This window comes from Chroicocephalus ridibundus, chromosome 14 (assembly GCF_963924245.1).
Source record: "Chroicocephalus ridibundus chromosome 14, bChrRid1.1, whole genome shotgun sequence".
Classification (NCBI taxonomy): Eukaryota; Metazoa; Chordata; class Aves; order Charadriiformes; family Laridae; genus Chroicocephalus; species Chroicocephalus ridibundus.
In genome coordinates, this window is record NC_086297.1 from 14,940,262 (window position 1) to 14,966,948 (window position 26,687).

Genomic DNA, 26,687 nt, shown 5'->3' on the forward strand with positions numbered 1-26,687 from the left:
ACCACGTGGCACCCCAGAACCCTGAGGACACAGCTGCAAGAGCCCCTCAGAGCAGCACCTGCTGTCCCCACGCTGGGGAGCACAGCCGTGCTCTGGGTCCCGCTGGAGGGAGGTGCCCCCACCAGCACCCCTTGGTGCCTGCTACCCAGGGAGGCCAGACTTCAGGTGCACCCCTGCTGTCCCCACGCTGGGGAGCACAGCCGTGCTCTGGGTCCCGCTGGAGGGAGGTGCCCCCACCAGCACCCCTTGGTGCCTGCTACCCAGGGAGGCCAGACTTCAGGTGCACCCCTGCACTCACCATTTCCCACTGGCTGGCTCTGGGCTCCTCCTGGGCAGTGTGCAGGGTGTTTCCACCAGCCTCCCCATGCCCTGAACAAGGAGCTCAGCTCTGGGTTTGGGCTCCAACAAAGTGAGTAGTGCAGTGCTGCAGCCCTCCTTGCAATAGGCTTTACAAGCACAGGACATTGCCTGATACTGGATATTACATCAGATCTATGCACGGTTTTCTAGCTTTGCCCACGTGTTATCCACTGAGCTCTTTTAATAACCAAAATGCCAATGACCAGGGGAAGAATGTGTTTAAATCTGACAGGATTTAAAGCAGCTCACATGACAGTGCCCTCTCCCTAAATCTAGACCAGTCTCTCAGCAATATACAGGCATGCCTGCTACCCCCAGTGCTCTGGTAAAGGGTTCACTGTGGTTTTCTGACCTGTGCAAATGTGTAAATGTGCAAGATATTTGTGATGAAATAGAAGTGTTGGACTGAGGATGTATTGGGTGCAGAGTATCTGGGACTGCATGCTGAGGTGACGTGTTTGTGCATATGTCAAATCATTTGTATAGCTCTGGTTGACTAGAGGATTTTTCTACCAATTGTAGGTAGGAAAAAACACCTGTGGGGGCCATTCCTAGATCAGAGTTATCTTTCCTAAGGTTATAGGCATGGAAACACCTGGATAAGCTAAGAAGTTGGCAGCAAAACACAGGAGCATCTCTTTCTCACTGGCACTGACCTGCGGTTCAGAAGTCTCAGCAGGTATAACCCCTCCCATAGAACAAGGTGGTGCACAGGGTCACAACAATGTTTCTTGGAGCATCTCCCACTTATTTGCAATTTGAAGTGTGTACAGAGAGGCACACATGCACATGCCTCTGTGTGTGTGTGTTTGCACACGCACACGCTCTTTCTGATATCCCTGAAGCTGCCTCACATCTCTGTCAGACGCACCAGGTAGAGCCCAGCCTCTCGCTGCTGCAGTGCTGCTGACCATCCTGCTGTGCCTGTAACCCTCACGAACTGCTATACATCTGCACTTCTGCTATCAGGATCTTACCATCACAACTACCCATAGCTTTTAATAATGCTAATTTATCTCTTAACTTCCTGTTTTATCTATTGTACAGCTGGGATAGCTGCAGCGCAGACATACCAAGCAATCCAAGCCTGGGTCATACAGTGGGTCGGTGGGAAAGCCAGCAATAGAATCCATAAGTCCTGCATCCAAGTTCTCTAAGTGCCTTGACTAGTCCAGATTCCCTCCTTAACACCCTTGTCAGATTGTTTATAGGAGATGTATTCATATAGTCAGTAAGACATCAAAATTTTCTAATTATATCTAGTAATGTCAAATGACAATTATGCCCTTAGTTCAGTTTGCCAGACAATGCTTTACCAAAGAAGGTTTGCCAAAAATTTTTTGACCGAAGAAAGAGTAGGCATCTGTAGCATCTGCAGACTAGATCATATAAAATGTCCCTGCGACAAGTCTGCCCTGTCTCCACGGGAAGCTTCAAGGTAAGTGTGTGGGGTCCGCAGGCTCACAGGAAGGGGATGGTGCCCTTATGTGCCACAACATTCCTGCTGCCTCCAGCGCTCTTTTCCAGGAGGGCAATTTCTCAGCTCAGGTTTTAAATCTGCTTTCAAGGCACCTGCACATTCTCACTCTGGATTTCTGTGCAGCAGCAAGTAGGGAGTTGCCATTTCTGTTTTACCAGCTGCCAGCCTGCAAGCCACCCATCTGGTGTCAATAGAGGTAAGAACCTCATTTATTAATTCTTAGAGGGCAGAGAAAGATCCTTTTGGGTGGGATTTCTGGAAGGGTCTCTGTTTCACCCTATATTCAAACCCAGTGTGATTACAGTAGGAGTTGGTGGGGTGCCCAAGGTTTTCAAGTGGCTGTGTTTGAAGTCTCTGACCACCGATGACAGAGCAGAAAATCCCCATGGGGAAGTTCTTCACTTCTGCTAAATCGACCTAACAGAGATCAAGGTGTGCTCCTTCCCATCTTTGCTGTCGCAGCAGTAGAACTGGACCAAGATGATTACGGGAGGAAAAAATGCAAAATTCTGCATTCTACATGTGAATGCATGAATTAATAAATCATGTGAGCATACAGACCATCTAACCACCTCTGTAAAATACCAGAGCTCTCTTAGAAATCCATTTTCTTACTCCAGACAAAAAAAATATTTACTACCTAATGATCAAAGAGGAAATAAATTTTACTAATGTAGCTAGAGTAGTTTTAAGTGCAATTGACTAAATTTAGCTACCTAGATGTTTAATAAAGCATCTGAGGAAATACTCTTATTTTTTTCAAGCTTTGAGAACTCGCCTTCCTAGATTTTTTTTCAGTAAGTATGTATGTGGGATCTTAATACAGGCTTGGCAATTCCAATTTCAGTGTTCACCCAAGCCAGAACTTTGGGACTGAAACTGTTTAGATGTTGTACTGAAGAATGACAAATGCATGCGACAAAATAAATTATGGCATAATATTAAAAGGTCACAAAGCATGCCCTTTTCTTTCAGTTGAGAACTTCATTAGTAAAATTCATTAATTTCCCACTGCCTTTCTGTTACCATTATATTTAGAAGGTAAATGTCCCACAGGTTCAATGTTTTCCAAGACTGTAAGTCACCTAAACTGTACTTTTTTAGAAACGTTCACTTCACTGTTCGTCCTTTTAACAAAATGTCCTAACTGTATTTTCCATTCCTAATAGTGATGTCTTAATGAAACTTGCTCAGCAAATTCACATTTATCTTATAGACACAGTATTCTTAAAGCACTAAATCCACACTTATGGAAGGTCATTAAAATTTGCTCTCCTAAATGATTGAAGACCTACAGTACATCAATGAAAACCTCTTATTTTCTAAGTTGACCTAAAAATTAAGTCTCTAGTTAGCTCATGTTAGGTGTTCCACATACTCAGATTATGAAAAGAAACCAAGGCACAGGATATAAATTTTTTCCTACTCTTACAGAATACGTGTAAACAATCAGTGCCATATTGTTCCTCCCCATTAGAGTCCTCTGCTGACGTGTCTTGAGTAAACGGCAGCCATGGCCTCTGCAGACTCTGAGATGGCCGTCTTTGGAGAGGCAGCTCCTTACCTCCGAAAGTCAGAAAAGGAAAGAATTGCAGCCCAGAACAAGCCGTTTGATGCCAAGACATCCGTCTTTGTGGCCCATCCTAAAGAATCTTTTGTGAAAGGGACAATCCAGAGCAGAGAAACAGGGAAGGTCACCGTCAAGACTGAAGCAGGAGAGGTGAGTGAAAAACAAGGCTGAAGGACACCATTTGATTCCAAATATCAGCTCTTAGCTGACATACATGGACCTTCTGTTTCCTTGGCAGACCCTGACCGTGAAGGAAGATCAGGTCTTCTCCATGAACCCTCCCAAGTACGACAAAATTGAGGACATGGCCATGATGACCCACCTCCACGAACCCGCTGTGCTGTACAACCTCAAAGAGCGTTATGCAGCCTGGATGATCTACGTAAGTACCAGCAGCACTCTGCCTTTGGGTAGCTAGGAGGAACCGCTCTGCCAGGCTAAGTGGAAGCCAACGTGCTGTCTCCCTTCCTCGCAGACCTACTCGGGTCTCTTCTGCGTCACTGTCAACCCCTACAAGTGGCTGCCGGTGTACAACCCGGAGGTGGTGTTGGCCTACCGAGGCAAGAAGCGCCAGGAGGCCCCTCCACACATCTTCTCCATCTCTGACAACGCCTATCAGTTCATGCTGACTGGTGAGTGCTTGCCCTCCCTCACAGCAATCTAAGCCAAAAAGCCCCACTGATCTTGCTGGACCATGTGACAAACCATCTAAAAACACCACAGAGATGTTTGACTGAGGATTTAATCAAGTTATGCAGGTATTAATTTCAAGTGAAACTGACCCAGAAGCATGCATGGACTTAGCACTGTGTATTATTTGCACTTTATTGTACAAAATTCTACAATCTCCCCCTGCAGAAATACCTCATAGCTGAGTTTGCTTCTATTTTTCACTGATAGGAAAGAAAAAAAATATAGCATATAATCCACTCATTTGAACACAGGTAGGCAGTTTGATTAGATTTCTTGATGAGAACTGTGTGGAAGGCAAGTAGATGCACAGCTTGTCTGAGGATCACATGCCTCTGACAGCTCTGTGCAGCCATTTGGTCTTATACTTACTACTGTTAGGACCTGGAAGGGAACTGGTTAGTCTTGGACTTTCTGAAGAAGCCCCAACTTCTATTTGCAGCTTTACTTCTCATTCAGCTTAGTGTTACTTGGGACAACTGCTAACGCTATCTTTGTTTCTGCCTCTTTCACAGATCGCGAGAACCAGTCGATCCTGATCACGTATGTACATCCCTGCTCGGGTCCCTGCGGGGCTGCCTGGTGCCAGGGGACCTCCTGCCTGACCACACGCTCTCTGCTTCTCTCTTTGGTTTGACAGTGGAGAATCCGGTGCAGGGAAGACTGTGAACACAAAGCGTGTCATCCAGTACTTTGCAACAATTGCAGCGAGCGGGGAGAAGAAGAAGGAAGAGCAGTCGTCAGGCAAAATGCAGGTGAGTCAGGAAGTACAGACTGAATGTTTGACATGTAATTTCCATGTAAACCAAACACTGTAATTGAATAATTATCCTCCTGCAGGGAACGCTTGAGGATCAAATCATCAGCGCTAACCCACTGCTGGAGGCTTTTGGAAACGCCAAGACCGTGAGGAACGACAACTCCTCACGCTTTGTAAGTTGTTGCTTTAGACAAAATCCCTCCTCACTATAACAGTGGTGATGTGCTAGTGGTACTCCCACATAAGGAGATGGCAATGAAATGCACCTAGGCCAAAATTCTTCTTCTTCTCCTTAACAGGGCAAATTCATCAGAATCCACTTTGGAGCCACGGGCAAACTGGCTTCTGCTGACATTGAAACTTGTAAGAGACTCTCCTGGCCTGATCCCATTCCTTCTACTTCTCCCCAGTTCTTCTGCTAACTCTGTCCTACTGTTCTTGCCAGATCTGCTGGAGAAGTCCAGAGTCACTTTCCAGCTGAAGGCAGAAAGAAGCTACCACATATTTTATCAGGTCACATCCAACAAGAAGCCAGAGCTGATTGGTAGGAGGCATCACTGAGCTTTTTGGAAGAAGATCAACTGAGCAATATCTAACTACATTTTAAATAATGAAATTTAACCCATGAACCCATTTGTTTTCAGAAATGCTCCTTATCACCACCAACCCATATGACTACCCATTTGTGAGTCAAGGTGAGATCACTGTTCCCAGCATTGATGACAAGGAGGAGCTGATGGCTACAGATGTAAGTAACTTAGAAAACAGGTGCCAATAGGCACATCACAAAGCATGCAAATGTTTCACTTTGCTATTTTTATTACCAGAGTGCCATTGATATCCTGGGCTTCACTGCTGATGAAAAGACCGCCATCTACAAGCTGACAGGGGCTGTCATGCACTACGGGAACCTGAAGTTCAAGCAGAAACCAAGAGAGGAGCAGGCAGAGCCGGAAGGCACAGAAGGTATTATCAAACTCAATAATTAACCCTTCTGTTAGCCACTACGGATATGGAAATCAGCAAAAGTTGTTCCTTGTTGACTTTCGGATCCCAAGGAAAACAGTATGCTAGAAAAAAACTGTCCCTTGTTCTCTTCTTGTGAGAAGTTCCCTGATCTCCTGGTTTTTTTTTGTTTTTTAATGCTATGAAAAATTAATTGTTTAAACTGTCCTTTATATGCTTCCAGGAAGTCAGAGCGATGGATGTCCTTCCTGTAAAGTTATTAGTCATACCTTTGTTGGAATATGGCTTGCAATTGTGAAACAGCCAAGTGGTTCAGCTCTAACAGGATGGGAGATAATATTCCCATTCACCCTCACCTGTCAGATTCTCAGGGAACTGTGGTTTGAGAGGTTTATTTGATTCCTCTCCTTTGTTGGGGCAGGACCTACAACCCATGCCTTCATCTCTCGGAGCAACGGCTTCTGTTGATACAGGACTAGGCAGAAGGTGGGAAGTACCATAGGCAAAAGCATAAAAGCCAGTGAGGTTTACTGAACATCAGAAACCAAAGCTCAGAAAAGGCTGTAAACTCCGGATTTGAAAGAGAACAGATATCCTCGCTGTGTTCCACTCTAAATATTGAGTGGTTTTGATCACCTGAATGTAGATCAGTACCTGACTGTTGTCACTGCAGCTCCTGAGCTGTACATGTACTACAAATATTCAGACTGGCAAGCTGCAGCTTTCAGTTTTGTGCCAGGAGATTTTTGAAAACATCATTACTTTCTACATGCTTCAGTGAAGATTTTCAAACATAAATTCTTTTAGAAAAGCTCAATATGAATAACAATGACTTTGGTCTTACTAAGATACCCTCTATGAGAGCCTACTGAAAGATTTCAAAGAAAAAAGATCTGAACCCTGCAGCCTTTAGAGAACTCTCCAGGATTCAAAGCATATACGACACTAAATTCTTCCTTTTTCCTCTGTCTTTTTAGTGGCTGACAAGGCTGCCTACCTTATGGGTCTGAATTCAGCTGACATGCTCAAGGCCCTCTGCTACCCACGAGTCAAGGTGGGGAATGAATATGTGACCAAGGGTCAAACTGCACAGCAGGTAAGAAACGTGTGGTAACCTGGAACATTGTTTTGAATTAAGATCCTGTTGATTCTCCTCTGCTCTGTGTGGTAACTCCAGGCATTTATCTTTCTTACAGGTGCACAATGCTGTAGGTGCTCTAGCAAAGGCTGTCTATGAGAGGATGTTCCTGTGGATGGTTGTTCGTATCAACCAACAGCTGGATACTAAGCAGCCCAGACAGTACTTCATTGGTGTCCTGGACATTGCCGGCTTCGAGATCTTTGATGTAAGTAACAAAGATCTGGTAAGAGCTATTTGGAAGTGACAACTGGATGTTATGATCGCTCTGAGATATATTTTTAAAGAAGATACAGTATCATCACATAATTATTAGCAGCTACTTGCCTTTTTTTTGTCATGAAGTAAAAAATGACCTTTCAAAGGACTTGTCTTATTTCAAGACGTGCAAACTCAAAAGTACAGAATGGTCCAATAAGAAAAAAATTCCTTGGTTTAAATGATCAAGGGCAAGAGAGTATAAAAACATGTATATCATGATAGGTGTAAGCCTGGGGTTTTTTCTTCCTGTAATTTGGCCTTGGATTATACAGGAAACATACTGTATACACACATTTATAGCAATTAAAAAAAATGCCTTGTGGAATTAATTTACTGCATTTCTCTGTTTTGTTTTGTACACATACAGCAGACTGAAGAAATGCACAGACTTGACAATCAAGCCAAGATAACTACATTACTTATTTTTAAAGGATGAGGTTTTGCAAATATTGCTGCATCTTGCAAATATGGGTCTTTCTTATTTTATTTCCAGTTCAACAGCTTTGAGCAGCTGTGCATCAATTTCACCAATGAGAAACTGCAACAGTTCTTCAACCACCACATGTTCGTGCTGGAGCAGGAGGAGTACAAGAAGGAAGGAATTGAATGGACATTCATTGACTTTGGGATGGACCTGGCTGCCTGCATTGAGCTCATTGAGAAGGTGTCCTTCCTGTTCAAATGCATTAGATGCGTGGAAACTCTTAATTACTTGGCCTCATTTTTCAAAGGGATCTTCCGTATTCATGTCCAAATATTCACCTTTTGCTATTCAAAATACCTTGCCCTGTAGGGTATTGAGTCAAGTGAGACACGAAGGAGATTTCACACAGTTTTGTGTCAGCAAATCTGTACTAATCTCTTTCCCAGTGCCAAAAGTTTGTTAAACTCCCAATAAGAGTGTTTTTCTAAAACAGCTAGAGTCAATTTCTAGGACAGCATGTCCTCCTCAGCTTTCGTCTCTAACTGACTTGTGCTTGTACAGCAGAATAGCTATATCTTTGTAAAATTTACATAGAAGTTGGATAGACATAACTGTCAGCACAGTCACACTTACATGTGCATCCTTTGACTGACAATGAAAAGGCAATTGCACTGCACATGAGATGAAAAGTTCAGTGGCTACAGGATGGTAAGTAGTTAGAATCACAGAACTGCTGAAGTATGAAGGCAGCTCTGGACATCATTTATTCCAGCCTCCTTGGTTAAGGCAGGGTCAGCTAGAGGAGGTTGCTCAGGACCATATCCAGTTGGATTTTTAATATCTCCAAGGCTGGAGACTTCACAGGTACCCTGGGGAAACTCTTCCAACTTTTGCCCACCCTCACAGTAAAGAACCTTTTTTCTTCTGTTTAAATGGGATTTCTTGCATTTCAATTCATGCCTGTTCCATATTGTCCTGTCACTGGACATCACTGAGAAGCTTCTAGCTCTGTCTTCTTTATCCTCTCCCGTTAAGTATTTATACACATTGATAAGATGCCCCAGAGCCTTCTCTTGTCCAGGCTGAACAGTCACATCTCTCTCAGCTTCTCCTTGTATGTCAGATGTTCAGTCATTTAAATATCTGTCCTGTCACTGGGCTCACTCTACTATGTCCATGTTTCTCTTGTACTGGGGAGCCGGGAACTGGACACAGCACTCCAGATATTTCTCAGCAGAGCTGAGTAGAGGGGAAGGATCACCGTCCTTGAGCTGCTGGCAACACTCTTAATGCAGCCCAGTTGGATGAGTTGTCTGCCTTTGCCACAAGGGTGTATTGTTGGCTTATGTTCAATTTGTCTAAGACATCTGTGTGTGCTTTGAGTACCTCTTCATAAGAAGGTAGTGCTTTGATTTTATAAAGCATGTTCTCAACACAAACTAAAGAATTTCCATTAATCTTTATGATTTATTTGGTGTTAAATAATGTAAGTATCAATATGTTTGATCTCACTTTCTAGCACAAAATGTAATTGCATAATAACCATTTCTGATGTGTCTGTGTTCCACTACTCTGCCCAGGTGAAGGTCATTATTGCCCTGAAAACTAAATTGCAATCTGTCTCCCTTGTGCATTTCTTCCAGCCCATGGGCATCTTCTCCATCCTGGAAGAGGAGTGCATGTTCCCCAAGGCAACTGACACCTCTTTCAAGAACAAGCTCTACGACCAGCACCTGGGCAAGTCCAGCAACTTCCAGAAGCCCAAGCCTACCAAAGGCAAGGTTGAGGCCCACTTCTCCCTGATACACTATGCTGGCACAGTGGACTACAACATCACTGGATGGCTTGAGAAGAACAAGGACCCCCTGAATGAAACTGTCATTGGGTTGTACCAGAAATCATCACTGAAAACACTGGCCTTACTCTTTGCCAACTACGGTGGAGCAGAAGCAGGTTGGTTCTATGAATCCCCTATTTTCACTGATGTACAGCTCACAAAAAGAATTATAAAAGGCAAAAGCAAAAACCTAAATCCTGTTTTATTTACTTTCAATTTTGCAGAGGCTAGCGCTGGTAAGAAAGGTGCCAAGAAGAAGGGTTCTTCTTTCCAGACTGTCTCAGCTCTTTTCCGGGTACAGTAGAGAGTTCACTATTTCTCCTAAGATGAGGAGTAAACCCACCGTTTAAAACAGCTAATCTTTTTTTTGGATTATTTGTGTTAAAATACCCTGAAGTTCTTGGGCAATATTTTTCCAGGAATAAATCCACTACAGTCTATTTATGCTCCATTCCACTGAATGCACAACTTTTCTTTTTGTCCACTTGTCCCAGGATGATGTTTCCAGATGGAAGAATGTTATACAGAAAACTTCTGAAATAAACCTAGAATAGACCAGATTTCTTTCAGATGCCCACCTCTGGCTTTAGAATCTTTTTTTTGCCCTTTAACAACATTCTGCCTACTGGTCTGGAGGATAACCTCTTTTTCTCCATGATTCAGGGATCAATCTCTTACAGTTGAAATACCACCACTGCTTGGGTTATGGATTTTCAAGATGTCAGATACTTGACAGTTCTTTGTCATAACCAAGTCTTGCTGCCTGGCTGCTCCATACATTTCTGCCAGGTCTCTCATGAGGTTATTTATTATTGTATTCATCCTTCAATTAGGACTCCCTTCTTGATATAGCCTAATTTCTTCTACAGATCTGCTGTCATATGATTCTTGATCACCTGACAGCCTCTACCCAGTGCGCTGAAACAGGACATGGGCACATCTGTATATGCCCCAAGAAAAATAGTCATAGCTGTAATGCTTTCGCCTTGCAAGTGGGAAATTATTGTCAGCATGTATCATTAAAAAATAATGCAATAAGCTTATATTTAAAGGTCATAAGGCTTTAAGAGCTAATGTTATAGGAGAAATATTATTTGCTGTGCTTGTGTTGCATTTCTGTTATGTTTTCAAACTTTCTTCCACTATTCCTTTTGGTTAGACATGTTAGTGTTTAGACACCTTAATATTTTGGCTGCTTAATTTACATACTCTGAGGTGTCCCCTGAAGGCACCTGCTTCCCTCCACTAATTATAGGCAATAATTATTTATAAGCACATATAGAGATATAAATTACAAAACAATGCTGGGATTCATCTCACCTTATTCTCATTTTACCTTAGGAGATAAACATGTAATCTAGGCATGTAAAACTCAGCTTGTCATTTTTATTCCTTTCAGTGAGGAAAACGAGAAGGTTCTCTATAGTGTGATCCATATGACCCATCTTAAATGCCTACCGTAGTACGCTTCAAACTGCCTCATAGAGGTACCAGTTTACCTCTCTGGGTACATCCAAAGGAAGATGGATATACTTGCTAGTGAGGGCATTCCACTAGAGTCAGTGAAATGTATTAAAATCATATGTTTAAGAGTACAATATTTCCTACAGATTAATCAGAAGAACTTTCTATATTTAGTTAATAACAGCAATGGTCTGTAGCAAGTCAAAAAATCTGGTGCAAGGAGCTTCAGTTAAAGATTCTGAAAGCTAATTTTTGTCTGATATCTCATTATCTCATTTCAGATTGCTTGATGCTTATAGTGTAAATTACATTTGCTAATACAAACTTTTGTTAATGCCTCTCCCAGGAGAATTTGAACAAGCTGATGACCAATCTGCGAAGCACCCATCCCCATTTTGTACGCTGCATCATCCCAAATGAAACAAAAACACCTGGTAAGAGGCACACATGTAGAAGGTTTTAATTATGGTGCAGGTCTTCCCCTCTGCTTTACATAATATAGCATATACTTGTGCTCTGAATTGCTAGGTGCCATGGAGCATGAACTGGTGCTTCACCAGCTGCGGTGTAATGGAGTGCTGGAAGGGATCAGAATTTGCAGGAAAGGATTCCCCAACAGAGTCCTGTATGCAGATTTTAAACAGAGGTCAGACTTCCCCTTACTCAATGATTTTGTCCATCTTGAGTAGCTTGTGAAATTTAAGTGTCATTTCTGGTGATAAAAGCCCTCTCTAAAGTTTATGTTTAGCAGGGCTGTTATGTTCTCAACAGTTCTTAGGCTCTTTCTTGCAGTTTATCAGCCAATTCGTCTCAACAGCAGACCTCTTTATATTCAGAGAATCATAGAATCATTTGGGCTGGAAAAGACTCTTAAGATCATCAAGTCCAATACAAGTCCTTCCATTTTCTCCCCCAGATACAAAGTATTAAATGCAAGTGCTATCCCAGAGGGACAGTTCATTGACAGCAAGAAGGCTTGTGAGAAACTTCTTGGATCAATTGATATAGACCACACTCAGTACAAATTCGGTCACACCAAGGTAAAAGAACTGTTTGTTTCAAGTACTATGTGGTTTTGGTTTGCATGGCTTGAGAATGATATTCAGATTCTCCAGATAGTATGTGAAATGATTAAATAGTGTATTTAAAAGATGTCAACTAAGTACTTATTGACTCAAAACCTGAATAAATCTGAAATTCATTGCCATAGGATCACAGAATCACAGAATGGTGGGGGCTGGAAGGGCCCTCTGGAGATCATCTAGTCCAACCCGCTGCCAGAGCAGGGTCACCCAGAGCAGGTGGCACAGGAACGCCTCCAGAGACGGAGACTCCACCACCTCTCGGGGCAGCCTATGCCAGGGCTCTGACACCCTCACAACAAAGAAGTTCCTCCTCCTGTTGAGGTGGAACTTCCTATGGTCAAGTTTGTGCCCGTTACCCCTTGTCCTGTTGCTGGGTACCATGGAAAAGAGCCTGGCCCCATCCTCCTGACACCCACCCTTTCAGTATTTACAAGCATTGACAAGGTCCCCCCTCAGCCGTCTTTTTTCCAGACTAAAAAGACCCAAATCCCTCAGCCTTTCTTCACAAGAGAGGTGTTCCAGTCCCCTCATCATCTTTGTATCCCTTTGCTGTCCCCTCTCCAGCAGTTCCCTGTCCTTCTTGAACTGGGGAGCCCAGCACTGGACACAGCGCTCCAGATGTGGCCTCCCCAGGGCAGAGCAGAGGGGGAGGATGACCTCCCTCCACCTGCTGGTCACACTCTTCTTGATGCCCCCCAGGATGCCATCGGCCTTCTTGGCCAGAAGGGCACATGGCTGGCTCACGGTCATCCCATTGTCCACCAGGACTCCCAGGTCTCTTTCCACAGAACTACTCTCCAGCAGGTCACCCCCAACCTGTCCTGGTGCAGGGGTTATTCCTTCCCAGATGCAGCACCCTACACTTGCCCTTATTGAATTTCATAAGGCTTCTCTCCGCCCAACTCTCCAGCCTGTCCAGGTCTCACTATATGGCCATACAGCCTTCTGGTGTGTCAGGATGATTTAAATAAGTGTTAATTAATGGTTCCTAATTTACAACTAAGCAGTAGAATAAAAGAATCAAGTGTTAATAAAGAGAAAGACAAAATGTCTGGCTATTTTAGTTCCTCAACTGCAGGTAACTGGAAGCTTGGAGATATAAAAAAAGGTCTACCACTACATGCATTCTTTGTGCTTTTGCTCTTTCTCTTAACTTCCTGTATTTTCTGCTACGGGGGACATGGTACTGGGCTACACTGAACAACAAGCACATCAACTACACCTATTTTCATGTTCTTACCTAAGGTGTTCTTCAAAGCGGGGCTGATAGGCCTCTTGGAAGAGATGAGAGATGAGAAGCTGGCACAGATCATCACCCGCACACAGGCCAGGTGCAGGGGCTTCCTGATGAGAGTGGAGTACCAGAGAATGGTGGAGAGGAGGTAGACATTTCTTCAAATTAGGTTCACTGTATTTGGCTTATTATGTCATCATGGTCTAAATACTTAATATTAATTTGACTTACCTTTCAGAGAGTCCATTTTCTGTATCCAGTACAACATTCGTGCATTCATGAATGTCAAGCACTGGCCCTGGATGAAGCTCTTCTTCAAGATCAAGCCCTTGCTGAAAAGCGCAGAATCTGAGAAGGAGATGGCCAACATGAAACAAGAGTTTGAGAAAGTCAAGGAAGAGCTTGCAAAGTCTGAGGCCAAGAGGAAGGAGCTGGAGGAGAAAATGGTGAAGCTGGTGCAGGAAAAAAATGACCTGCAGCTCCAAGTGCAGGCTGTGAGTACCATCAGTGTGCCTCATTCTAAGTGAACTGTGATAATTAGGATGATATTTACAACTATATTTTCAAAAGACACATAGAAACTACAATTTAATTCATTTCAATTGTGTTTCATTAAGAGGTGCTCTTAAAAGTATAACTAGCATCCATAAGGACTGTTGGGAGGCTGCAGTCAAGATATTACATGGGTAAAACATTTATGTTGTATGCCGCGGTCTCTATTATTTCTATTCACTTAAACTGCATCAGAGCAATCAAGAAACTTTACTTTTATTAGTATAATGTTTGTTCTAGTAATTTTTTCCTACCTCTCCAAAACTGAGTGTCTCTATCTCTATAATCACATGATCAGGAATTCTTAGGACAAGTTAAGATGACATTTCTTTCCTCTCTTTATTCTCCAATTCAACAAGATGTTTCTTTCTGGTGTAGGTGGTGGCTTAGCTGTTACAAATATCACTGTGTCATAATACTGAACTAACTGAAAAGAAACATAATATTCTCACTCACCTCCTGAATCACTCAGCATCATTACATAAAATTATGTTGTATATCTGTGATGTTCTAATGCTGTGGTTTCTAAATTAAATCATTCACAGAATAGAAAAGACTGCATCCTCAAAGCAATACTATGCAGCGCATGTGATGTACAGGAAACTTTACATGCCCCTGTTTTTAAAGAATCTTGAACTGTGAAAAGATGAAAAATCCACTCACTGATAAAATTATAATTTTCCCTTCTTATTATTTCTGATAGACTAAAACTTGACACAAAATACAAGTACCACAGGACATCTGTTGCAAAAAAAAAGCCTAGAGACAAATTTTCCAGCTCAGAGAAAAGCCAGAGCTGCTAGATACTGAGTATTTTTTGGCCGTGGTGATGAAAATCTAAATCAGAAACAGTTGCTCCAAAAAGACAGTAGGGTGAAAAAAGAGAAATACAGGACTGATGCAAGCATAACTGTGATGTTGGTATTTATATGCATCTTGGCATAGATTTATCATCCAGCACTTCATAATTGTGAGAAATATTCCTATGATTAAACCCAAATTTATGTACTTTGTGCTAATGTTTTATATTATGGGATAATACTGGATTCTATACCTTGCACTAATAAGTAAATATTCAGGCCCTTACGTAGATTGAAAAGAATTTTATTTGGTTTTAGCCTTCAAAAATTGCTGTTTCAAACCCAATAACATGAAATCAATTCTATATTATATTTCATTCTGTCCAAACATAAACCTAATTTTTAACTAAAAAATTGCTATCCAGGACTCTAAACTATGCAGTTAAGCATCTTGATATTCCCTGAAAAAGTATATCCATAAAAATGGTATTTTCCCCACCAGGAAGCTGATGCTTTGGCTGATGCTGAGGAAAGGTGTGACCAGCTCATCAAAACCAAAATCCAGCTGGAAGCCAAAGTTAAAGAAGTGACTGAAAGGGCCGAGGATGAGGAGGAAATTAATGCTGAGCTGACAGCCAAGAAGAGGAAACTGGAGGATGAATGCTCAGAGCTGAAGAAAGATATTGACGATCTTGAGTTAACACTGGCCAAGGTTGAGAAGGAGAAACATGCGACTGAAAACAAGGTATAAAGCAGAAGATGTCACTCTTACAGAAAAGACCTCTGTTTTGTTACACAGTGTAAAGTTTTAAACAACATTTCTTATCTGCATTTCCTCCCTTTTCTCAAAGGTGAAAAACCTCACAGAGGAGATGGCAGCCCTGGACGAGACCATTGTGAAGCTGACAAAAGAGAAGAAAGCCCTCCAAGAGGCCCATCAGCAGACACTGGATGACCTGCAGGCAGAAGAGGACAAAGTCAATACGCTGACCAAAGCCAAGACCAAGCTGGAGCAGCAAGTGGACGATGTAAGTATAGAGGCATACGAGAAGATTAAAGATGTTGCACAGTCAGACACTGCGAAGAGAGCACTGATGGTGGTGTTGTGTTTAGCTGGAAGGGTCCCTGGAGCAAGAGAAGAAACTGCGCATGGACCTTGAGAGAGCCAAGAGGAAACTTGAAGGAGACCTGAAGCTGGCCCATGACAGCATAATGGATTTGGAAAATGATAAGCAGCAGCTGGATGAGAAACTGAAGAAGTAAGTGTGGCTGTGGGGCACCTGAGCGCTGGGCTGGTGCACTTGTCTTCTTCCTTTGAGCTCTAACATGGTTTGCTTTGCCCAAAGGAAAGACTTTGAAATCAGCCAGATCCAGAGCAAAATCGAGGATGAGCAACTTCTGGGCATGCAATTGCAGAAGAAGATCAAGGAGCTGCAGGCAAGTGTCTGTTCCTTCCCCTCTTTCACTGGGTCCCAGGTGAGGAAGGAGGAGGGCATGGGTGTGAAGCCTGCCCAATGTTCCCCAGGCACGTATTGAGGAACTGGAGGAGGAAATTGAGGCAGAGCGAACCTCTCGGGCAAAAGCAGAGAAGCATCGGGCTGACCTCTCGAGGGAGCTCGAGGAGATCAGTGAGCGCCTGGAAGAAGCAGGAGGAGCTACCGCAGCTCAGATTGAGATGAACAAGAAGCGTGAGGCAGAGTTTCAGAAGATGCGTCGTGACCTCGAAGAGGCCACGCTGCAGCACGAGGCCACGGCTGCCACGCTGCGGAAGAAACACGCAGACAGCACAGCTGAGCTTGGGGAGCAGATCGACAACCTGCAGCGAGTGAAGCAGAAGCTGGAGAAGGAGAAGAGTGAGCTGAAGATGGAGATTGATGACTTGGCCAGTAACATGGAGTCTGTCTCCAAAGCCAAGGTACATACGCAAATACTTTTATTAGAAATATTTAGTAGTATTTCTATTTAATCTTGTCTTATTTAAATATTATGAGGTTATAATGTAACTGTTTTCTCCAAATCTTACGTATAGAACAGTGAGTGTATGTACATGGTTCCCAAGATGTAAACTACATCTTCTGGACACCTTTTCCTGCTGTACCTAAGGCATGAGAGGTATTATCTCTATTTTCTTATGTGTGACTGACACCTAGGCAAACCTGGAGAAGATGTGCCGCACTCTGGAAGATCAACTAAATGAATTTAAAACAAAGGAGGAGCAGAATCAGCGCATGATCAGCGATCTCAGTGCTCAAAGAGCTCGTCTGCAGACAGAATCTGGTATGGCACTTCCATCTCTAGTTTGGAAATGGGAGCATGACTCTCTTGACTGTTAAAATATTTTTTTAATTACAAACTTTTCCAGGTGAATATGCACGCCAAGTTGAGGAAAAAGATGGTTTAATTTCTCAGCTGTCTAGAGGGAAACAGGCTTTCACCCAGCAGATTGAAGAATTGAAGCGGCAGCTAGAGGAAGAGATAAAGGTAAAAATAGTTCATGTTACATATGAAAGGAATATTTTACATCTCATTGGTTTTGGTGCAATGTTCGAGAGTTGAAAAGATGATCTAATGAAAGTTCAAAACATCCCACCAGGTCATGCAATCTAGGCTCTGTCAGTGCAGGACTCCCATCTTTCTGCAGTATCTCAGAACTTGGCTTTTATTTTTTTCACGCAGTTAATCGCTATTTCTCTGGGATATATGTCTATGTGGCAGTAAAGGAAAATTTCCCAGGATGCACCTACTCCTTATTGCAATCTTTTTTTCCCCCAGGCCAAGAACGCCCTAGCCCATAGCTTGCAGTCTGCTCGCCACGACTGTGACTTGCTGCGGGAACAATATGAGGAGGAGCAGGAGGCCAAGGGGGAGCTGCAGCGTGCCCTGTCCAAGGCCAACAGCGAAGTGGCCCAGTGGAGAACAAAATACGAGACGGACGCTATTCAGCGCACGGAGGAGCTGGAGGAGGCCAAGTACGTGAGGAACGTGGGGAAGGCTGGCAGAAGCCAATAACAAAAATTAAAGGGACCAATAAAATAAAGAAATGCAAAAGTCTAGTAGTAGGTTGGGGAGGAATTATATGAAACAGAAATAAGCACTAGAAAGCCTCAAGTTGCACCAAGGAAGGTTTAAACAGGATATTAGGAAAAAATTTTACACTGGAAGGGTTATTAAGCATTGGAAAAGGCTGCCCAGGGAAGTGGTTGAGGCACCATCCCTGGAGGTATTTAAAAGACGGGTAGACGTGGTACTGAGGGACATGGTTTAGTGGTGGCTTTTGACAGAGTTATGTTGATGGTTGGACTAGATGATCTGAAAGATCCCTTCCAACCTGGGCAATTCTATCATTCTATGACTCTGTGAAAGGGTATGGTTTTGAAAAACACAAGGAAAATAGGCTACATGACAAAGAATGCAAGAAAAAGGCACTGTGTAGCGTGTACAGAGAGCAGAGTGATAGCTAGACCCTAGGAAATGAAAAAGGGAAGAAAAAGAACTGTTTATGACAGGTTCTGAGCTGCGTTCATTGGGAACAAATACCGCAAAGTGCCTCAGCACTGTGGTGAATATGAAAAAACAGCGTCCATCATAGTCCCCAATTATGATCTGTGCTTACCACCTCCCAGGAAGAAGCTGGCACAGCGCCTGCAGGATGCTGAGGAACACGTTGAAGCCGTCAATGCCAAATGTGCCTCCCTGGAGAAGACGAAGCAGAGGCTGCAGAATGAGGTGGAGGACCTGATGATTGACGTGGAGCGATCGAATGCTGCCTGCGCAGCACTGGATAAGAAGCAGAAGAACTTTGACAAGGTGTTTTGGGCTCCAGGCCTGGGGCTTCTGGGCAGAGCATCCCCTCCTGATTGCCACAGCCATACTCACGCCCCGTTTCTTTTCAGATCCTGGCAGAGTGGAAGCAGAAGTATGAGGAAACGCAGGCTGAGCTGGAAGCCTCCCAGAAGGAGTCTCGCTCTCTCAGCACAGAGCTGTTTAAGATGAAGAATGCCTATGAGGAGTCCTTGGACCACCTGGAAACGCTGAAGCGTGAGAACAAGAACTTGCAGCGTAAGTCCCCGTTCCTCGGCTCCTGGCAGAGCTCTTTCCCTAGCCACCGCTACTGCCATTCCGTATGGGTCTGTGCCTGCAGGTCGGCAAAGATGCCTGTCACCTTGGTGTGAAAGGGCCCTTCCCATTCTGCTCTGTGCCTGACCATGTCATTGGTCTTTGCTCCCACAGAGGAGATTTCCGACCTCACGGAGCAGATTGCCGAGGGTGGAAAGGCGATTCATGAGCTGGAGAAAGTCAAGAAGCAGATTGAGCAGGAGAAATCTGAAATCCAGGCTGCTCTGGAGGAAGCTGAGGTACATGCCCATAAGCTCTGCACTAAAAAATTGAGCAATGGGGAAACATGGCTAAAAACTGCTTGTTCCTACCCTCTTCTGGCTGGGGAGTGCAGCCAGCTGAGGTTTTCTGAAGTATTCTCTAATTAACTAGAAAGCAGTAGCTCCATCGATGTTACAATGTTTGTGTCCCTTTGTCCAGGCCTCCCTAGAACATGAAGAGGGGAAGATCCTGCGCCTCCAGCTTGAGCTCAACCAGGTGAAGTCTGAGATTGACAGGAAGATAGCAGAGAAAGATGAGGAGATTGACCAGCTGAAGAGAAACCACCTCAGAATTGTAGAGTCCTTGCAGAGCACCCTGGACGCTGAGATCAGGAGCAGGAATGAAGCCCTGCGGCTGAAGAAGAAGATGGAGGGAGACCTGAACGAAATGGAGATCCAGCTGAGCCATGCCAACCGCGTGGCTGCAGAGGCACAAAAGAACCTGAGAAACACACAGGGAGTGCTCAAGGTCTGTTCAGCAAAGCTACAGTAAGACAAATAACAAAGCTACAGTAAGACAAAAAACCTGACATTTTTGACACCCAAGCACACACTGACACCTTGCAATTTTTGTTGCCTCTTTTACAGGATACCCAGATACACTTGGACGACGCTCTCAGGACACAGGAGGACCTGAAGGAGCAGGTGGCCATGGTGGAGCGCAGAGCAAACCTGCTGCAGGCTGAAATTGAGGAGCTACGGGCAGCCCTGGAGCAGACGGAGCGCTCCAGGAAAGTGGCTGAGCAGGAGCTTCTGGATGCCACTGAACGCGTGCAGCTCCTCCATACCCAGGTAAGTGTGTGGTACCAAAAGCAGTTGTGTTGACACTTAACAGACACAGAGGGCCGCTCTACACCAGAGGATAGGGCAGGACAGTGGTCTGCAATGGCCTCTCTCCTGCTAGCCACAGCAGAAGGTATGCTCAGCGCCCATCACCTGAGCCAACGCCTCACATTTTGTAAACAACCGTTTTAAAAAGAATTCCAGATTTTTGATTGCAAGCTTGAAGAGTAAAGACTTGGCTCACGCTGCAGGTTTGGTATTGCAGGCCTCAGAATACAAGTCTTGCACTCTCTCTTGGCACAGAACACCAGCTTGATCAACACCAAGAAGAAGCTGGAAACAGACATTGCCCAAATTCAGGGTGAAATGGAGGATACGATCCAGGAGGCTCGCAACGCTGAGGAGAAAGCCAAGAAGGCCATCACAGATGTGAGTCGGGAGATCCTTTCACAGCTTAATATAAGTTCCTTCTCCCCAGATTGTCTCCAGCCCCAAAAATGGCTTTGCCTCTTTGCTCTCATCAGGCAGCCATGATGGCAGAAGAGCTGAAGAAGGAGCAGGACACCAGTGCTCACCTGGAGAGGATGAAGAAGAACCTGGACCAGACGGTGAAGGACCTGCAGCTTCGTCTAGATGAGGCTGAGCAGTTGGCACTGAAGGGAGGCAAGAAGCAAATCCAGAAGCTGGAGGCCAGAGTGCGTAGGGCTGGTATTTCTGCAGGAGTGAACACGTCACGTAAGCAGCCATCAGGGAAGCTCCAAAGATGGGCTTCTCATTGCAGGTGCGGGAGCTGGAAGGGGAGGTTGATGCTGAGCAGAAGCGCAGCGCCGAAGCCGTGAAGGGGGTGCGCAAGTACGAGAGGAGGGTGAAGGAGCTGACCTACCAGGTACGGCAGGAGGCCTCCTTGGGCTGACACACCCTCTCGCGGGAAGTAGAATTTTTTGCACTTGATTGCCAAAGGGAATTGCTAACTCACATGGTGGGGAACCAATTCACTCTCTTTCCTGTTTGCCAATGTCTTTAGTCTGAGGAAGACCGGAAGAATATTCTGAGGCTCCAGGATCTGGTGGACAAGCTGCAAATGAAGGTGAAATCCTACAAGAGACAATCTGAGGAGGCTGTAAGTATCACTCTGAGTGCTTGGCATGAAAAGCTTCTCTACTGCATAGCATGGTCATTGAAGAGATGAATATGAGAAACTTGGAAAGTGACACTAGTCAATAACAGATGGCTTCAAGGTCTTTGAAGTGTATATAAATTAGCGTAGCCTTGAGAATGAGATCAATGAGTGAATAAGAAGGCTAATGAGCAGGGTAAGTGCATGTACATTTTTTTTTTGCATTAGAAAAACAACATAGTCTGTAAGAAGTAGCTCTTATTAATAACACTGATAGTACAATATACTAATCAGTTTTTAAAAGAACATATTTTCAGAATTTTTAAATTCAAATGGCTATCTTTATGAAAGTTGCCTATGACCCTTGCAATTCGGAGAACCTTGGTAGTTATGTGGAAGCAAATGACCTGCCAAAAGTCCAGAATTCTGTGCCTAGAAACACAGAAAATGTTCCATAAGAAATCCTTCTGATTCATCATATGCTCATCTAGACAGGGAATTCCCCATTTTGGATACGGCCAGGGAAATTTCAACAGATAGAGAACGTGTTGGAAGTACACCCCCAAGCCACCTTGTGCACTGCACAATGTATTGTTCAAGGAACCTTTGCTTTTTTCTGTGTATGCTGAATCAGGAATCAACTGTAGCCACCGAATTTACGAATGTCTGAGCATGACTTCTTTGCTGCTGCAAACATTTCCGTACAGATAAGGGCTTCTAGACTCAGATAAGATTTGTGAGATGGACACTTAGGAGATCTCATGGACTCACTGTCTCTTACAAATTCCTAACCTCATCTAATGGCCTGCAGAGGTAGTTTAATATTTAATTCCAGAGCTGATAAAATCTGATTTACAGCTGCCCAGTTTGTTTCCTTCCCACATTCCATAGGAGAATTATATTCAAAGCCTGTTGTGCTCTGCCTATAATGGATTTTCTAAAAAGGGGAGGATGCGGAGGTCTGTACGAAGCTTATGTGTAAGCAGTGGGGGGTTCGGGGTGGAGGTCCGGGCATCCCCCCAGGGAGGAGGCGCAGGAGGAGTGAAACCCCTGCCCTGGGCTCCTCACCACCGACTCCCTCTCCCCGCACAGGAGGAGCTCTCCAATGTCAACCTCTCCAAGTTCCGCAAGATCCAGCACGAGCTGGAGGAAGCCGAGGAGCGGGCTGACATTGCAGAGTCGCAGGTCAACAAGCTCCGAGCGAAGAGTCGGGAGTTTCATAGGAAGATAGAAGAGGAAGAATGAGGATGTCCTGAGGCAGCAAAGTGACCTGGGGGCTGCACAAAATGTGAACCTCTCAGTCACTTTCTTCTGTAATTAGTCTTTGTAACCATGTCAATGTCTAGAGAATAAAGATGGTAGATTCCTCTGCATACGCAATATGAACAGTGCCTTCTTTGGTTTTTTTTCTGATCAAGCTTGGGCTATTGCATTGATTTTCTTGCTTTCCCCGGCTGGGGGAAGGGAGAAGCTAATGCAAACTCTGGACGGAGGACCCGCAAACTTAGAGGCTGATAGTCCAGCTTGTGCTCTCTTCAACTACAGCTGCTCTTTCCCTCATGTACCTTTAATGCTTCTCCCATTGTCCTTTCAGCACAGTTACATTCCCATATGAGAGGCAAAAGAGGATCCATATCCATAGTGCCTCTAAATCACGCCATCTCTCCTACCCTAGATTCCCCCAGCTGCTGTCACCACCTGCTCCTTGTTTCTCTGCAGTGGACAAAATGCTGAGCCCTGCCCCCTGGGGCCACTTGCTGGAAGGACTGCCCCTTAGGGCCCATTTCTCGCACACTGCGTGGCACCAGCACCCCTCCTCAACACATCGCCTCAAGGATCAGCCTTGTCACTCTCGCACAACAGGCTGCATGTGGCATTGCCTCAGGCAAGAGAAAGAAGAAAACTGGTGGGTGTATCCCTCCATTCCTTCCTCACATACCTCTAGCTCGCTTTTGCTAAGCAGGCAGTGTATTTTGGGGAATAAGGAAAGGGGTAAGTCGTCAAACACTTCTTCCTTCATTCAGACCCTGATCTGAACAGTAAAGGCACAGTGGGCACGTACAACTGTGAAGTCTCATGTGCTCTATCACCTCTCTCAGCTGGATTATTCCGACGCATGACATCTTGCCTCTAGTTTGGGTGAAAGACACACGGAGAGTGCCAAGGTATGTTAAAGACAAGCCCACAGATGCCTGCCTAAGCTGGTGTTTTCATAGAACTGACAGCTCTTGGCTTCCAAGTAACTTCTGCCCCTTATTTTCAGGGAGACCACACAGCCTTGCGGGATTTTCTCAGAAACCTGTGTATACAGTGAATCAAACACAGCTTAGCGGTAACTGAGGGCTATTAAGCCAATTTGGAAAACCTTTCAGCAATATCAACTTACACAATTGCGCCCACTGTTGCAGCACTGACTGTCTGAAGCGTTCGCTGCGTCACCCCAGCTGACTCCAGGCTGCGGGATCCCTTGGTGCAGACCAGCATGGAGTGAATGAGAAACACATTAGCAGCAACTGAGGAGTGAGGTGCAGCTGGGACTAGAAGGAAACAAGCAGCAGACTCAGGAGCAGAGGCCAGGGTATGTATTGATGTTGAAAGCTTGTGGGAGTCCACAGCTTTCCACCTCTGTCTACTGTACAAGCGCTAGTATTCAAAAGCAGAGGTGGGTCCTCCGTGGAGCATTGAGCCTAGCAGGACCACAGGGATGGGAGTGGGGCTGCTGTTGTGGGCTGAAGGGACGCAGGCTGTGCAGGAAATGATTGTGCCCAAGCCTGAGGCAGGTAGCCCCTGAATGCTTTCCACCTTGACTGGCTTGCAGTGTTTTCAAGGCAGAGCTTACCAGTGGAGCTCCTGGGGGCAATGGGAAGTGGTAAGGACTGACACCGCTGGCTTGATCTAAGCTTGTAGAAGTCAAGGCCAACGGCGTTGTTTCCAAATAGATTCACACAGCGCTAGGAAGTTGCAACCGACAGCTCCATGGCTGTACGCCTATGACAGCAATATCCAAAGGGCTCTCACCTTACCTGTCTCCCAAGTGCAGCCTCACCAGCACAGCAGCTCTCATGAGGAAGTGCAGCCTGCTTCCAGTGTCACTAGCAAGCATTGGCGAGCAGAACCTTTGTCAGTGCTGTCTGAAGGGAGCGATGGGAGATGGCTCTTTAGGAGCAGACCACAGTTTTCAATCACAAGGACCTTAAGAAAGCCACCCAACACCTTGCAGAGATGCCAGACTAGTCCCCCCTTCTCGTGACACTGCACAGCTTTTCCCCATGGTTCTCTAGCAGTCTCCCAAGCTTGTTCATCCCTCCTCATGCCCTGCAGTCTTTCTCCTTGCCTGACAGCGTGCACTGGTCTGCCACCGCAGCCAGGGTCTCTTGCGGTGAGCCTTGACTGCCTAAACCCGCCTATGAGCTGACTGCTCCTCTTGGGTGGCGTGAGAATGTCTAGCCACACCTGCAGGCATCTCCAAAGCTTCAGGTGGGGCTGGCTAGAGCCTAGATGACACACAACATCCATGTATACCCATGTCAGCTGTAATGGCTTGCACAAGCTTGAACTTCTGAGACTCTCTGAAATCCTGCTTTACAGACCCTGCACCATCCTTTGCTTCACATTGCCTCCCCCGTGGAAGCATGAGAATGTGTCCTCAGAAGGAAGGAATGCAGCCAGCAAAGCCAGGCATAGGGAAGAGAGAAGGCGGCAGGCGTGAAGAGGAGGGAGCGGGCTGATGGTGCCTGGCCACACTGGTGAGTGTGACACCTGGAGACAGTTTCTGTGAGGATTTGTGCAAAAGAACTGTCACAAAGGGCATTTTAGGGAAAGGACAGGCGAGTCACTGAAGAATCAGCTCTCGCATCATGGGTATAAGTGTCGCTGGTTTGAACTACTGTAGCTTTCTTTAGACTCCCTTTTGCAAAGTCAACTGTTTCTTCCTCTAGCCTCCTGCGTGTTTCCCTTGCACGCAGTTACACACCTCTGGTATCTCTCTAGCTCTCACGGATGCAGTCAAAAATAAAGTAGGCAGCTGTGTGCCCTAAGCTTGGGGACAGGTGCACAGCCTCAGGCAGGACTTGCCATCAGCACGGTGGGCCGTGTGGTGGGACTGAGGCCTAGCCTTGCGTCCCCCCACATTCACAGCTCCCTCCTGGCCCCTGCCTCCTGGGCTCTGAGGTCCCACCAAATCGCCCGTCAGCCTTCACACAAGTCATTCCCAGAGGAGGAGACAAGGCCGCAGAGAGTTTTGGAGGTTGCCCATGCCGGGAGGATCAGCCCCTCATTTGTCTGCCTTCATCCTCACTGTCAGAAGCTCAAAATAGCCCCGCTCTTGCAAGACTCCTGTGCGGGGTCATGCCTGTTTGTGTAGCTGATACGCTTCCACTAATAGCGCTCGAAGACATTCCTGGGCGGGTAGGTTGCCTTCTATATCTCAGCGCAATGTGCTGCCACGTAGGAGCGGGACAACTGTGTTGCGTCCTAAGATGGCAGATGCTATTCTTACCCGAGAGAGACTTGCTCCGGCACAGCCCCTTTCTCAGCTGAAATGTTAAAGATCAGAAGCAGGCCCGAGTGTGCTCTCCCTGGTAAGACCATAAATCAGGAGCGGCCCCTCTGACGTCTGTGGAATGATGCTGTGCCAACCCAGCGTCTGGGTGCTCGCTGTGGCCTCCTGGGACGTGCTGGGGCTCAGTTTGTGGTGCAGGGGAACGTTATTTCTCTTGGGCACCAGCACTGAAAAAGGCAGGCTGGACTGCAGCTCTGAAAGTGCCCAATTTTACTACCGCCTCCCCTTGAGTCCCTGCCTGGGTGAGGACGAAGACGGGCAGGGCTTGCTCCGAGGTTCAGCAGCAGCATTGCAGAGAGCCATGTCCCTTTGCTCAGGCTGTGCTTCCACAGTGCTCACCAAGGGAAGGCAGTAGAGCTCTGCACCAGCAATCCCTCAAGAGCCACTGGAGTATCAGGGCTGCAGGAGAAGCCCTGGCCAGGCCCGTGGCTATCACTTGATGGTTGTGAAGACTCATCTCAGCCTGCAGCCTGACTCCCCTGGCCCTTTGGAGAGCTCAGTAAAGTCAGTGTCACTGCCTGGAACGGTCACCACAGGCAATCAGGCAGAGGAAACCAAGGTCCAGAGACATCAGTTAGCTCGGTCGCCATGCCTTTTGCCTTACCGTTTTGGCTGTTGCTATGAGGGCACAGGGCCCATCATCTTTCCTCTCAGCCTGGGGCTCCAGCAGGCTCCTGTCAGTCACAGGGAGCTCAGCCAGGCAGCAGCCGACCAGGCCCATTGCTCGAGGCACCCATTGCCATGGGGTGGCAGCATGGAGCCATCAAGGTGGACCCTCCTCCGGGTGGCTGGCCTGCTGCTGACCAGCAACTAGGTCTCACTTAAAAATGGGTGCTTTTAAAGCTGCTGAAACTTCCTGGCACACGTGTTATCACTGAATCACACCAGATGGGTTAAAATCCAACCAGGTGGGTCAGCCAGTCTCACGTGTTCACCACTGGGATACAACAAAGACAGGTGGAATGGGCCAAAGAAGGTCTGGAAAAGTCAAGGCCATGAATACTGAAAGAAAAGACCCTGAGCTGACAGAAGCAGACACTGATGTTATGTCTTTTTGGAATGGGGGCATCCAAGCGCTTTGGCAGTGTGGAATGAGATCAGGCTTAGAAGTAGTTCTGGAAAATTGGAAAAACTTTAGACGGAAATTTAATGAAGGAAACAAAGTACTCTAGAAGATGAAATCAGGCAGAGAATGGATGGCGTTTGTTATCTGAGCCAGGGAGAAAAGG

At 45.6% G+C, this 26,687-nt stretch overlaps 1 protein-coding gene and 1 long non-coding RNA gene across 7 annotated transcripts in view; one reads left to right on the forward strand and one right to left on the reverse strand.

Annotated features, from left to right (window-relative positions):
• Nucleotides 1-26,687, reverse strand: part of LOC134523342 (uncharacterized) — an 80,778-nt gene that overhangs the window by 10,868 nt on the left and 43,223 nt on the right. For 4 of the 5 annotated variants that reach the window (XR_010073301.1, XR_010073300.1, XR_010073299.1 and 1 more), the window contains 2 exons: nt 13,501-13,617; nt 13,276-13,379 (listed from right to left, as the gene is read on the reverse strand). This is a non-coding gene — a long non-coding RNA (uncharacterized LOC134523342). Of the gene's footprint in view, nt 1-11,434; nt 11,574-13,275; nt 13,380-13,500; nt 13,618-26,687 lie in introns of those variants that run through there. The other variant, XR_010073302.1, reaches the window with a different exon arrangement.
• LOC134523334 (myosin heavy chain, skeletal muscle, adult-like) lies at nt 3,354-22,273 on the forward strand. 2 transcript variants are annotated; one of them, XM_063352149.1, is made up of 38 exons: nt 3,354-3,560; nt 3,649-3,792; nt 3,886-4,042; nt 4,616-4,643; nt 4,741-4,855; nt 4,941-5,033; nt 5,160-5,223; nt 5,306-5,404; nt 5,505-5,608; nt 5,688-5,826; nt 6,804-6,922; nt 7,023-7,172; nt 7,719-7,889; nt 9,293-9,606; nt 9,718-9,781; nt 11,297-11,384; nt 11,479-11,596; nt 11,867-11,990; nt 13,281-13,417; nt 13,508-13,763; nt 15,124-15,366; nt 15,473-15,649; nt 15,735-15,880; nt 15,968-16,058; nt 16,147-16,536; nt 16,772-16,898; nt 16,984-17,102; nt 17,394-17,590; nt 18,245-18,428; nt 18,515-18,680; nt 18,852-18,976; nt 19,158-19,466; nt 19,586-19,789; nt 20,084-20,209; nt 20,305-20,475; nt 20,562-20,666; nt 20,805-20,900; nt 21,990-22,273. In XM_063352149.1, exons 1-38 carry the CDS (start codon nt 3,354-3,356, stop codon nt 22,140-22,142), a joined length of 5,820 nt encoding a protein of 1,939 aa, XP_063208219.1. In that variant the 3' UTR covers nt 22,143-22,273. The 2 variants fall into 2 exon arrangements, with proteins under 2 accessions (XP_063208219.1, XP_063208218.1); XM_063352148.1 differs by having other exon boundaries at nt 9,293-9,602; nt 9,711-9,781.